This window comes from Rhinoraja longicauda, chromosome 17, assembly GCF_053455715.1.
Source record: "Rhinoraja longicauda isolate Sanriku21f chromosome 17, sRhiLon1.1, whole genome shotgun sequence".
NCBI lineage: Eukaryota > Metazoa > Chordata > Chondrichthyes > Rajiformes > Arhynchobatidae > Rhinoraja > Rhinoraja longicauda.
Window position 1 is genome coordinate 23,183,504 of NC_135969.1, and position 14,563 is coordinate 23,198,066.

At 41.9% G+C, this 14,563-nt stretch overlaps 1 protein-coding gene across 2 annotated transcripts in view; it reads right to left on the minus strand.

Annotated features, from left to right (window-relative positions):
• Positions 1–6,209: 6,209 nt before the first annotated feature.
• rrp9 (ribosomal RNA processing 9, U3 small nucleolar RNA binding protein) overlaps positions 6,210–14,563 on the minus strand; it is a 33,494-nt gene continuing 25,140 nt past the window's right edge. For both annotated transcript variants that reach the window (XM_078414360.1, XM_078414359.1), the window contains exons 13-15: positions 13,900–13,979; positions 9,628–9,701; positions 6,210–6,386 (exon numbers count right to left, since the gene is read on the minus strand). In XM_078414360.1, the coding sequence (XP_078270486.1) occupies positions 6,311–6,386; positions 9,628–9,701; positions 13,900–13,979 (230 nt within the window). In that variant the 3' untranslated portion in view covers positions 6,210–6,310. The remainder of the gene's footprint in view (positions 6,387–9,627; positions 9,702–13,899; positions 13,980–14,563) is intronic.

A 14,563-nucleotide genomic window follows, 5' to 3' on the forward strand; every position in this document is an offset into this window, starting at 1 on the left:
ACTGATCATTAGCTCTCTTGCCGCTATTGATTATTCAACAAACCATTTGCAAAGGGTTGATCTGAATATTTAGGAAATTTGCCACTTTGATGGCAAGAACAAGGTTATCTGAATGGTGTCAGATTAGGAAAAGGGGAAGTGCAACGAGACCTGGTGTTCTTGTACATCAGTCACTGAAAGTAAGCATGCAGGTACAGCAGACAGTGAAGAAAGCTAATGGCATGTTGGCCTTCATAATGAGAGGATTTGAGTAAAGGAGCAAAGAGGTTCTTCTGCAGTTGTACAGGGCCACGGTGAGACCACACCAGGAGTATTGTGTGCAGTTTTGGTTTCCTAATTTGAGGAAGGACATTCTCTCTATTGAGGGAATGCAGCATAGGTTTACGAGGTTAATTCCCGGGATGGCACTGTCATATGCTGAAAGAATGGAACTGGGCTTGTATTCACTGGAATTTAGAAGGATGAGAGGGATTCTTATAGAAACATATAAAATTATTAGAGGTTTGGACAAACTAGATGCAGGAAACATGTTCTCGATGTTGGGGGAGTCCAGGACCAGGGGCCACAGTTTAAGAATAAGGGGTAGGCCATTTAGAACTGAGATGAGGAAAAACTTTTTCACCCAGAGTTGTGAATCTGTGTAATTCTCTGTCTCAGAAAGATGATGTAGTGGATTATTTCGAATCCTGGTTCTCTCTTTAGTCCCACTTACATAAAAGGTCACTCCTCTTTTCATGATTCCTTTTAGACATGTTCATTTCCACAGATGTCCGTCCATTGGCTTCTAATTTTCTCATAATGGCAGCTGATCCCTTTAAGTGGTGACCATATTGCCTGGAGGTATTCCTCCTTCTTGGCATATGCTGGGAGTACTCAATTAGAAACTACACCCAGCCTACATAAAGTCATTGGACAAAGTATTGGTATGTGTACTGAGATACATGGAAAACTTTGTTTTGTCCACTAACCAGGCAAACCATTACTTTATCAGGAGGTGCAAATGAGAAAATAAACAATACAGAATATATTTTATAAATACGTCATGATACATCTGGCGGTATTACTTCAGTTTTTGTATATTCTGCCCAACAGGAGAGCAGAGAAGACAGAATGACTGGGTGTGAATGGTTCTTGATTTTTGTTAGTAGCATTAAGTATGGAGTCGATAGAGGAAAGCGTGTGTGCGTGATGGACTGTGCTGCATTCAAAATTTTCTGCAATTTCAAGTGGTCTTGGGCAAAACAGTTGCACTACCGAGTTATGGTAGTTATCAGGTAGGATACTTTCAATGGTGTACGTGCAAGATTGGTTCAGTCATTGGAGACATGCCTTAGCCTTTTGAGGAAATCCAAGTGTTGGGGTGTTTTCTTGGAAGTAGTCAATAATTGCATGTGGTAAGCTGCCAATTCTCTCTGAATGAACTCTGAGCATGGTGATGGGGGAGCAGGATGTCCCGAGGTTTCTGCAATGCATATTCCGAGACTTGGTGTCCCGATCTGACACCACATTGATCAGGGGGTCCCCACAATTTGCTGCAGTTTAGTTGAACATTAATTGGGCACTTGGAATGACTGGAAAATCCAGGATGCAGGATGCAGTGTGGCAAGTCACAGAACAACTTTCGGCAGTCAGCACCGAAGTACACAGTTCTGGACATTTATAGGCAGGTTACAAAAATATCAGGAAATGCTGGAGATACTCAGCCAGTCAGGCATCCTCAATGGGTGAAAATCTGAGTCGATGATTTGGGTCATAGAACATAGAACAGTACAGGAAAAGGCTCTTCTGCCCACAATATCACACTAATATCTACTAATATCACACTAATGCCAAAATAAACAAATCTCCTGCCTGCACATGATCATTATGTCCCCATTCACTGCATATCCAAGTGCCTATACAAGTCTCTTGAACACCACAAACATAAATGCCTACACTTTGCAACACATTCCAGGCACTCACCACGCTGTGTAAAAAACTTTAATCGTGTATTGGTTAGCACGCAACAAACTTTTCACTGTACCTTGGTACATGTGACAATATACTAAACTGAATTTTGCATGTCATTTACTGCTTGTGCTTGGTATCTGCATCAGATTACATACCTTGTAATCTGCTTGTGGGATCCTGCTTGTATGTGTATCTACATGCAGGTTGGCTTGCTAACTCCTGGGGCTTAGAAACTCAGTAATGGCTGCTGCAGATCCATAATTATCATGCTTAGTTAATGAATGACACCTTGGTAAGTTTTCAAAAAACATATTGGTCCAAGGCAGTGTTGACACTGAAGCCTAGAATGTTTAGCAGGAGTTATTGAGGGTAGGGAGTGGTGTGGAGATGATACAATGGCTGTTCACCTGTGCAGCTTGCCAGGGGAAACCAACAAGTCATTCAGAGCTGGGCTGTTGCTAATGATGGCTAAAAATGAATTCAGATGGCCGGCAACTACAGATTCTATGACATTAAAAATCAACAGTAAATTTCTAACACTGCCTGGAGACTGGTTTCCTCAGTCAATGTTAAAGACTGCAGTCATCCCGAGTAAAAAAAAAAGCAGACGCCTTCCTTAGGCTTTGCATCCTTCAGCTTAATGTCAGATATGAAAATCAATTCCTGCATGGGTTGGACAATGATACTGGCAAGCTGTCCACACAAAGGGAGAATCATTGACGACCTGAACAAATGTCAAACTGATTAAAATAATCAAACTGATACATTGAACTCAGCTTCTCCTGTGGTGTCAGCTAGCGTTAAAATCTGCTCCCACAACAATGGGCAGGCTACCTGACACCCAACCGTTGTGTTGGAGGTCGGGTAACACATAGCAGCAGTTTTGTGATGAGAATCCTCTACAGCACGAGTGGGGTCATGGAAGTGGAGGATATGCACTTCAGAAGTAGACTGCTGCAACAGACACCAGCATCCACATGCAGAACACACACAATGAAGGAAGGACAGTGATATTAGGAATTAAATCCCAAATCTGCACAAGACTGTTTCGTAAAGACACATGGAAAGCAGTCACAACTGCTAAAAAGTTGTTCACTCCGCGACTCACGGCGCCAGGTGGAAGAGGGCTCTGCCCGAGCCAGCTGCCTGCCCCTTTTCCGGGGTTACATCCGCGGGTGTTGGAGAGGGACTACGCGCTGTCCACGGGCACCCTGGAGGATTTCCGGGACCGCTGGGGATTGGATGTATCCTGGATGGGGATTGTAATATAATTGTATAATAGTTTCAATTGGTATATTTGTTTGTATAGTATGCTGGTGGTGGGTTCTGTTTTGGTTTTATTGTATTGTATATATTATTTTAATATTTGAATAAATATTTTTGATTAAAAAATTTTAAAAAGTTGTTCACTGACGTGACTATGTTGCGAGATACATTCTCCACTATGGAATCTAAACATACATAACGGAAGGCTCAGACATGACACTAAACTGCTCAAGGTCAACTATCACACAGAATCAGGATTCAAGAATAATTCACATTTGCATGGCATTGCCCAGTGAGTTTGGTAAACAGCCCCATGTATTTAAAACTTCATTTAGGGTCACTGCCAGAATGAATATTCTCAGATCCACACTCTAACATTGTAAGTGACATTCAGCAGTTGGGGGTCAGTGTTCATTGTACTGCATTATTAAGGTTATATGGAAAAATCAGTACAAAAGTTTGTTTAAATTGCATGATTATAGTATTGGGGTGTGTTGATAGGTGTGAGATATGAATGGAAGAATTGCAAATAGTGAAGCCAGGGAAAAGAATGTAGTAGGTAGGAGGGGAGAAATGGGCGAGAGTCCAAGCAGATCACAGGGGAGAGTGGTGGTGGGGTTGGGAAAAGGAAGGGATGAGCACTGAACACTTAGATGAAACAGGCTGGTTACATGTTCTCCTTGTTTGGTTAACTAAAATTGTCGAATTCAATGTTTATACTGTGTGTTTATAAGCTACCTAGGTTGAATACAAGGCGCCAGCCCTCCTGTTTGCATTGATGGTAATGGCAATGAAGGTGGCCCTGTGCAGAAAGGTCAATATAGGAATGGTAAGAGTTCAAGTGGTTAGCAACCGGAGATCCAGTAGGCCTTGGCAGACTGAGCGCTACACTGCCCGAGGGGTTGAAACTGGGTCGCTGATAGCATTTAAAAAGTGTCTAGTTGAGAACTTAGATGAAACAGGCTGGTTACATGTTCTCCTTGCATGTAAAGGCACTAAAATGTTGACCAGTGCAATGCATGAATACTGTTTTAAAGAGGAGAGGATTAGAATGTGCAATTATAGAGCTGGAATTGCATGGAATCTTTTAGCCACAGTAGGGGCAACAAAGATAGACACAAAAAGCTGGAGTAACTCAGCGGGTCTGGAGAAAAGGAATCGATGATATATCGGGGCGAGACCCTTCTTCAAACTGAGAGTCTGGGGAAAGGGAAACCAGAGATATAGACGATGATATAGAAAGATATACAACAAATGAATGAATGATATGCAAAAAAGTAACAATGATAAAGGAAACAGGCCATTGTTAGCTGTGGGATGGGTGGAAACAAGTTACAATGTAACTCACCAGGATGACAATGAAACTAGTACAACAATTAGGGTGGGGGAGGGACAGAGAGAGAGAGAGAGAGGGGATGCAAGGGCTACCTGAAGTTAGAGAAATCAATATTCATACCTCTCGGTTGCAAGCCGCCCAAGCGAAATATGAGGTACTGTTCCTCCAATTTGCATTTGGCCTCACTCGCTCTGACATTGGAGTAGGTCCAGGTCAGAAAGCTCAGCATGGGAAATGGGAAGGAGTTAAGTGTTTGGCAACTGGGAGATCAGGTAGGCCCAGGCAGGCTGAGTGAAGGTGTTCAGCGAAACAATCGCCCAGTCTATGTTTGGTCTCGCCGATGTTTAAGAGACACACCTGGAACAACGGATACAGTAGATGAAGTTGGAGGAGGTGCAAGTGAACCTCTGCCTAACCTGAAAGGGCAACAAAGATTATGGATTGTGGGCAGTGGGTGATGCAGCACATGGTGACACTGGATACTGCTGGTCCCGGTTCGTCTGAAGTGCTGCATTCACTCAGCATCCTCACCAGGAATACTGTACAGTTGAGGGCTTACTGTGTTTCATTTCATTGCTCCCCACCCAATCTGTCTTGCTCCAACATAAACATGCAAATTTCCACAACCCATATCCCACGAGTTCCTCTTCATCAGTCATTCCTGACCTTGCTGATCAACACAGGCTCCCAGCTGACCAACACCTCAGTTGCAACAATTCTCATTGATCAGATTAGTGTTGGGCTGATGGTGGCAGAAGTTTTATCATGTTCATTCTCCAATTTTAAGATTAATTCGTTCCCAAATTTAATAACTTCGCCAATGGCTATTGTGCCAATCCTCTCAGCTCTGGCATTGTCTTGTCTTTCTTGCCTCCTTTCCCAAAAGCTCTCGCGTTGACCAAGCTTTTGATAATTTGCTTGAGATATCATAATGAGGTCCAGCATCGGTTTTTGTTGGATAATGGTCTTGTAAAGACCGGGCATTATTATATTAAGGTAGTGGTTTTAAAGAAGTTATTATTTTGTCCAATACTCTCATCTATACTGAAAATATTGATTGTTCCTTTGATCAGCTCTTTGAGACATGTCTGCTCTGAACAATTGACTGCCATGTTTACTTCACACAAAAACTGCTGGCAAATCCCGTGTTAAACAGAACAAGACATAAAATGCATGAGCTTTTATTCAACTGTAGATAAAATAGTGCCTTAATTCTTCTATGCTCATTCTCCTCACTGCTTCCTGGCTGAAACTGCATTAGCCATAGAACGACGTAGACACCACAACTTCCAAGACTCTGGGAGCTCAAGATCCGCTAATCCAGTTCACAGCACAATATCTCACCGTGTCTTCCGTTCTAAATCCCACAAATCTATGAAGACAAGTGCTGCAATAATATCAGCAGGCAAGGAAATCACGAGTCCTAATCCCAACAATGATATTCTGCTGTAAGAGCAGAACTCTACTCGACTCTGATCAAAAGCCACCCAACTTCTTGAGATAATGCTCCACCCAACTTCTTGAGATAATGCTCGAGGCAGTGCAAAGTATCAACTCCAAATCAGAGTTCTGTAAACGGTTTGAGCAGTGCACTCGGCTAACTTACCTCACCAAAGTAGCATTGCACACATGACAAACATACACCCAACACTGTGAATACACCATAATTTTATTTATAAAATAGGCACTCAAATGTCAGAGAAATCTCAAACATTGTTTAATTATAATCACAACTTTTTGCTATCTCACAATTGTTGTTTAGTTTATGTTTTTTTTCAGGGGTATTATACAGATTCCATTCTTGGCCTCTTTTAGTCTCCACCACCGACCTAATCTGCGAAGACAGCACAAATTTCATTAAATTTATTGCAGAGTTTTTAAACACGTTGAATCAGTTGTCAGGAATTGTAATAGAGCAGTCGAGACAGCAAAGGATAGCTTGTGGTATGCATTTAATGTCCTCATTTAAACAAACAACTCCACTGCAAGAAGGTCTGCAGTTCCAGTCAATGCCAAATCTGATAACACAAGTGACTCACTCTACAAGCACATCGACCAATCAATGTGGGCAGAACTACTGGCCTGGGAAAGCTGATCTTTTCCCCATCTGGCACACCAGCACAATGTTTCTCAGGTCACCAAAAAGGAAGCATAGCCAACCAATAGCCTAGAAGCTCTAAAGTGCCACAACCAATTCATCCAAGTTAGGGCGAACTAAACATCAAACCGATTTCTATGTCTTTGTACATCACAACAGGTGCATTTGAAAAGAGAAATACTCCATTGGATACTAAAACCGCCGCCGCAGACATCCACCGCCTCCCCAGGGCTACCACCGCCACCACCGAATAAATAAGGAGATGCAACACCTGTCCCTTTACCTCCCCCCTCAACTCCATCCAAGGACCTAAACAGTCTTTCCAGGTGAGACAGAGGTTCACCTGCACCTCCTCCAACCTCATCTATTGTATCCGCTGCTCTAAATGTCAATTTCTCTACATCGGCGAGACCAAACACAGGCTCGGCGATCGTTTCGCTCAACACCTTCGCTCAGTCTGCCTTAACCAACCTGATCTCCCGGTGGCTGAGCACTTCAACTCCCCCTCCCACTCCCAGTCTGACCTTTCTGTTATGGGCCTCCTCCAGTGCCTTAGTGAGGCCCACCAGAAATTGGAGGAACAGCACCTCATATTTCACTTGGGCAGCTTGCAGCCCAATGGTATGAACATTGACTTCTCCAACTTTAAATAGTTCCTCTGTCTGGATGAGTTCAAAGTTATATGAATGGTATCACTCTGGCTGACTGGCACTTCTGTATGAAAGTTACTAGATTTTAGCCCTTTCATACAACATCTTTTGCTGGCATACAGATAATGGTACAACAAATAAGGAAAAAAGAACAAGGCATGTATCAACTATGATCTCAGTGCAATTCAGGCTGAAACGGCTGAATGGCTTACTCCTACTTTTGCCTTGTGGAAATGAAAAACAAGTGGGAGAGAAGGGCCTGCTGACCTCTCAAGTGACAAGCCTCAGTATCATTTAATAGTTTGTACATTTGGAAATATTTCAATGGATAAAGATCAGGAACAAATCAACACCAAACCACTGAATAACTGAAAAGTGGTTCAATAAAGCATTCTGCGTTCTGAAATCAGCCCACAGTAGAAGAGCACGATGCACTGCACAATACACAGTTCTCCTAAAGCACTATATTATCTACCTTACCAGACAATATCCAAAACACACAAAGAGAACTAGCTGACCGGATAGAGAATTGGCTTCATGGAAAGTAAGAAGGTGATGGCAGGAAGTTGTTTTTCATACTGTGGGCCTGTGACTAGTGGTGTGCCCTAGGGAATCAGGGCTCGGCCCATTGCTGTTGGTGCTCAATATCAATGATTTAGATGAGAATAAAAAAAGGCAAGATTAGCAGATTATTCTAATGTGGTACAGTGTGAAGATGCTTATCAAAAATTACAGCAAGATCTTGATCAATTGGGCAAGTGAGCTGAGGAATGGTTAATGGAGTTTAATGCAGATAAGTGCAAGGTGTTGCATTTTGGGAAGTCAAACTAGGGCAGGACCTTCACAGTGAATGGCAGGGCCCTGAGGAGTGTGGTAGAGCAGAGGGACCTAGGAATATATGTACCTTGAAAGTGGTGTCATAGGTAGATAGAGTGAACAAGAAGGCTTTTAATACATTGTCCTTCTTCAGTCAGGGTAATGAGTATAGAAGTTGAGAAGTTGTAAAAGATGATGGTAAGGCAGAATTTTGAGTATTGTCTTCAGTTTTGGTCACCCTGCTATTGGTGGAATCTTGTTAAGAAAAGGATGCGGAGAAGATTTACAAGGATGTTGCCAGGACTTGAGGGTCTGAGCTATATGGGGGAGTTGGGTAAGACTTTATTCCTTGGTGTGCCAGAGGCTGAGAGGTGATTTTATATATTTTGGTAGGAAAGAACTGCAGCTGCTGGTTTAAATCAAAGGAAGACACAAAATGCTGGAGTAACTCAGCGGGACAAGCAGCATCTCTGGAGAGAAGGAAGGGATTTATCCGAGTCGCTGCCTCAAAAAGGCAGCTAGCATCATCAGAGACCCACACCATCCTGCCACACACTCATTTCACCCCTGCCATCGGGAAGAAGGTACAGGAGCCCGAAAACTGTAACTTCCAGGTTCAGGAACAGCTTCTTCCCTACAGCCATCAGGCTATTAAACACTACAATGTCAAATGAGCCCTGAATTACAATAGACTATTACTATTATTGCACTACTATTGTTTGTTTTTTGTGTGTACGTATGTGTATGTATATATACAGACGTGTGTGTACTTGTGAGTACGTGTATATATACACACTGAACTTTTTTTTCTGTCTCGTTTGTTATATTATTAAGTGTACTACGTTTACATATTCTGTTGTGCTGCAGCAAGTAAGAATTTCATTGTTCTATCTGGAACATATGACAATAAAACACTCGACTCTTGATCTTTCGGGTCGAGACCCTTCTTCAGTCTGAAGAAGGGTCTCGACCCCAAACTTCACCAATTCCTTCTCTCCAGAGATGCTGCTTGTCCCACTGAGTTACTCCAGCATTTTGTGTCTACAAGGGAAATAGATACGGGTAATTGCAAAGAGTAGAGGAATTAAGAACCAGAGGACATAGGTTTGCTCAGAGTAGAGGACTCAAGGACATAGGTTTAAGGTGAGAGGGGGAAGATTTAATAAGAACCTGAGGGTAACTTTTTCCACAGAGTGTGGGTGGGTAAAAATGGAATGAGCTGCCAGAGGAGGTAGTTGAAGCAGGTACTATAACAACATTTGGACGGGTACATGATAGGAAAGAAGGATATGGGCCAAACACAGGCAAGTGGGACTAGTGTAGATGAGGCATCTTGGTCAGCATGGGCAATTTGGGCCAAGGGGCACATTTCATGCTGTATGACTGTCAGCGAGAGAAATGATACATACTGCAACATTTTTAACCTTTTATGCAACTTCTCTGGAGAAGCATTGATCTCATGTAGTGGATGACCTGAGAACGAGATACAAGAGATTGCAATTGCTCTTTACCTGTGCTCCTGTCCCACACCAGCCACTAAAAAGTCACCGGAATTTGAAAATTTTAAACAGTTCACAAATCCAACCTATGAAAGAAGCAAAGGGGGAAAACAGGATTAGTTTCAACTTTGTAGAGAATTCTTAATCTAGCTTGCAAGTCTCAATTTCCCCCAAAACCTGTTACGTTTATATCCCAGGTTATAAACGAGCTGCATGAATTTGGTGTTAGCCATTCTGAGCCAGGGCTGAAGTAACTTTTGTGGTGTGGACCAAAAAGACAAACATGGGAATGTAGAAATCTCATCAAAAGCTCTATTCCCCACGCAATGCAGACCATTGAGGTGGAAATGGCAATGCAAAAAGCACAACCCGACATTCAATAAATTATTTTCAACATTTTCCTCCCACAAAAGAAATTTGTAAGAATGCACAATATAATGTTCAACCAAAGCGACTCCAGACAGCTAAAATGCATTCAGTCTCTTCGCCACCTCCCATTTTTGCATAGCCTGGGTATTCCACCCTGAGTGAGATGAGCTGCCTGGTGTGGACCCCGCTGGCCTGAAGGTTTACCGACTGTTATCTGTTGCCAAGTTATATTTTTACCTTGGGGATCATGGTAAGTGTCTGTCTTTCCCTGGGAAGACAAAGGTATTTTGGAAGGGAAAATAAGAATTAATCTTTAAACGCACTCATCACTGAAATGTGCCAGTGGCCATGTTCATTAATCCCTGCTCTTCTGACTCCAGCTCTACCCTTACTGCAGAAAGGCTGCCTTGTCCCTCCAGTACTTTGCCCAAAGCACTGTCTCATGTTTCTTTCCCTCTAGCACTAATAAAAATATCCACTATAAACATTCATTGCTTAAACAGTAAACCAGAGATTTCAGTTGAGGGCCAGGAGACTGCAGATACTGAAATTTGGAGAAATAAAAGTGAGCAACTGGAAGAACTCAGCAGGTCAGCATCTCTGAAAGGAAATGGACATTCGATGTTTTGGGTCCAGATCCTTCACCTCGAGATCATCTAGAGATTTCAATCAACAGGTCGCAATGGATTCATATCTGCACCACAATACAATGGCCTTTCTAGTGCAGAGGAGGCACTCTGCTTTCAGTGATGCCACATCCTATTGAAAGAGAAGTTAAATGCAAGAGCAGTCTGAAACTCTGACCAGAGGAAAACAGCTGATCGAAACATTAGCAAATCAAAGGCTAAGAAAGTAACATGACTGCAAACTTGGTCAGCAACTTCTCAACTAATTATCCATCTCAACTCATGTTGTTTTAAGGTCAGTTGACAGCAGGGATGATCCAGCAATAACTTGAGCTGCATGCCTGAGCAGTACTCCACTGGGGAATAGGCACTGAGAAGGCAATTAGCACCTTCTTCTAACGGGACTCATTCATACTGAATTAGTGCAAGTGAAACAGAAGTCATGAAAATGCAGTCTCAGAAGGGGGAGCAGTACCTGCTGAGTGTATCAAAAGTAAATTTATGAAAGTTGTGGTGCTTTTGAAAAATTATTCCTATTTCTTTCCCTATCAGAGGAAACTAAAAAAATACTTTGGTCCAGGAAGCCCTCAAACTTGTCCCAAAATTCAATAAGATCTTGGTTGATCTATGAGAGCCTCAATAACTCTTCAGTCAGTTCTTCATAACCCATAATTCCTCAATCTTTAAAATTTGTGAAACATGCTTTACCTTTCATAAAATCAATGACTAATTTTGATTACATTCAGCTTTTAAGTGAAAAGTTATTTCCTCTTTGATTATTTACTCCAGCCTCTTTGCTGACAATAGCCATTAAACCAGCCTACAGTTCCCTGCCTTGTCTTCCTATTCAAACAAAGGAGTCACATCATGACATGCTCCTGGAATTCAATAAAAATGTGAAAAATTCAAACAATGGGCTTCGCAACTATTTCCTTTAAAAACCATGAGTGCAGGCTATTGGATCCTAGCGAATTGTCCGCCTTTAGCCCTTTGAATTTATCTAATACTTTATTCCTTTTTGGTTATTTGAAATGAGCCCTCCTGTTATCTTAGGGGTATTTGTATTGTCCTCTATTGTGAAGACTGATGGAAAAGCAGATTTAATACATTGTCCATGTCTGTTTCCTGCTATTAATTCACAAGCCTCGTCCTCTAGTGGTCCCACAGGTACTTTAGTTATCATCCTCCTATTTTTATCGATAGAAACTTACCGTTTTGATATTACACACAAGTTCTCTCTCAAAATCAATATTTTCCATTCCAGCTTTTTAGATTTTTTGTTGCTGGATCCTTAAAACATCACAGTCCTTGGGTCTATTATCAGCCCTTGTCACTTTCATTGCCCAACCCTTCAATTTAACATCCTTGACTTCCTTTGCTAACCACAGACTGTGCCTCTTTCTCATGGAATCCCTCTTTCTAACTTAGATAAACTCCTGCTGAGTGTCATAGCTATTTGAATATCTTCCGCTGTTCATCGGCTGACCTGCCTCTTAGGTTATTTTCCAGTCCACTTTAGACAACTCATTCATCATACCCCCACAATTGCTTCTATTTAGGCTGAAGACATGGTTTTGGTCCTGTAGTGTTCATTACCGAACCGTATTTGGAATTCCATTATAATGTGGTCACTACCTCCTCGTTTTATTTAACTCTTATTAATCATTTCTCATTACTCGCGGCCAAATCTAAAACATCCTGTTCTTGAGTAGGTTCCATAGCATACCATTCTAAGAATCAATCCCTGATGCACTCCACAAATTCTTCTTCTACAATCCTTGCTATTGAGGCAATGCAGCGTAGGTTCACGAGGTTAATCCCCGGGATGGCGGGACTGTCATATGAGGAAAGATTGGAAAGACGGGGCTTGTATTCACTGGAGTTTAGAAGGATGAAAGGAGATCTTATAGAGACGTATAAAATTATAAAAAGACTGGACAAGCTAGATGCAGGAAAAATGTTCCCAATGTTGGGGGAGTTCAGAACCAGGGGCCACAGTGTAAGAATAAAGGGGAGGCCATTTAAAACTGAGGAGAAGAAACCTTTTCACCCAGAGTTGTGAATTTGTGGAATTCTCTGCCACAGAAGGCAGTGGAGGCCCATTCACTGGATGAATTTCAAAGAGAGTTAGATAGAGCTCTAGGGGCTAGTGGAATCAAGGGATATGGGGAGAAGGCAGGCACAGGTTATCGATTGTGGAGGATCAACCATGATCGCAATGAATGGCGGTGCTGGCTCCTCCTGCACCTATTTTCAATGTCTCTAATAGCCTTGTCAGTTCAGTATGTCCAATCAATATGTAGACTAAAAACTCCCTGGATAATTGCAGTTCCTTTTAAATATGCCCCAGATATTTTGCTCCGCCTTCTAAAGGAGCACATTTTATAAATCTACTGGAGCAAGTGGACCTGTTGGGCCCAAACCTCTCCTGCTTTGGTACAGCACCCTCTCCGCCCCCCTCCCCCTCCATTCCCACCTCCCCCCCCCCCCCCTCCCCCCCACTCCATCCCCCTCAACCCCCCTTATCTTCCCTCCTCCCTCCCTCCCTCGGAGATAGATTTAAACTTTAAAATGTGAATAACTTAAAAAATATAACCGATTTCAATGAAACTTCTTCCATTAGCACCAAAGGGACGATGGTGAGTAAGGTGGGCCTAAAATTGTCGCACTATCATGTACCGTTTTGGCTGTAGTTTAGGAACAAACAAACGGGTTTTAGTATATAGATAGATGTATTTTGCCCGTTATTCATGATTTCAACACAAACCACTTCAAAATTACTCTCCGTGTCTTCTATATTATGATCCAGCACTGTTTTGATACCTTTGATTAACAATGTTATCCCATCTCCTTCCTCCTGTGCCCTGTCATTTTGGAACTTTGTATAACCTAGAATAATGATCACCCAGCAACCACATCACCACAATAGCTATTAGATCACTCTCATACACTGCATCCTGCACTGTCAATTCCCCTTGATTATTGTAAATGCTGTGTCCATTCAAATAAACATTGCTCAGCTTCAATTTTTTAAAGTTTTTATCAACTCTGGATTTGCCATGTTGTATGCATAAACAGAACACGATCTGATCCCATCCAGCATGCACAATAAAACTTGCCATTGATAACCCTAATAGAGGTTGGGTAGAATCTGGGGAAAGTAATTTTGGCTAATGGATACCCATATTTCAACCTTTGAGTCAGGCATTCAAAGAAGGCCATGTAAACCATCCCAGCTTTCAGAAAAGTAATTTAACAGATACAGAAACTACTTAAAAACTGCCTTTACCACAGGGATGTCAAAAAGCGGATCCAGTCGCTTAAAGCCCTCTCCACACTTCCAGAGTCTGATCTGGGAATTTTGCGAACCTGCAATCATACAAATAAACCAGATAATATCGTGGCAGCTCAGCAGTTTAGCCAATTACTGCAGATAATGTCACATTCTTAATTGAAATATAATGGTGTAATTTGCAGTCATCTAATATTCTGTACACTTTAATGCACTTTAAAAGTACACAAAATGATGGCATCACACAGAATTTAGCATTTGATAGAAGAAAACAGGGCAACACAAATGGGATTCATAGGAAGAATTAAGAATTAAAAGGATCCCTTTTCATATTTACTGTTGCTGACTGCTCTGAGGTGCATTCAAAGCTTGATTCAGAGGAAATAAGGCCATGTGATAGGAATGTGATAGAAAGTGATAGAAATGACCCAAACCTGCAAATTATCACTACACAGTGAAAACGGATGTTACAGAATTAAAAAAAAGACATAGGTAGTCACAAAAGTACTGACACAGACAGCATTTCTCAGCTACATTGTGTTTAAGAGCACTGGTAGTAACCTGGAAACAAGAACACTTTATAATCCAGCAATGGTTGCTGACGCCCAGAATTGACAGGCCAAATTCAGAGCCAGCATTCTGGCATCAATAATCTGCATTG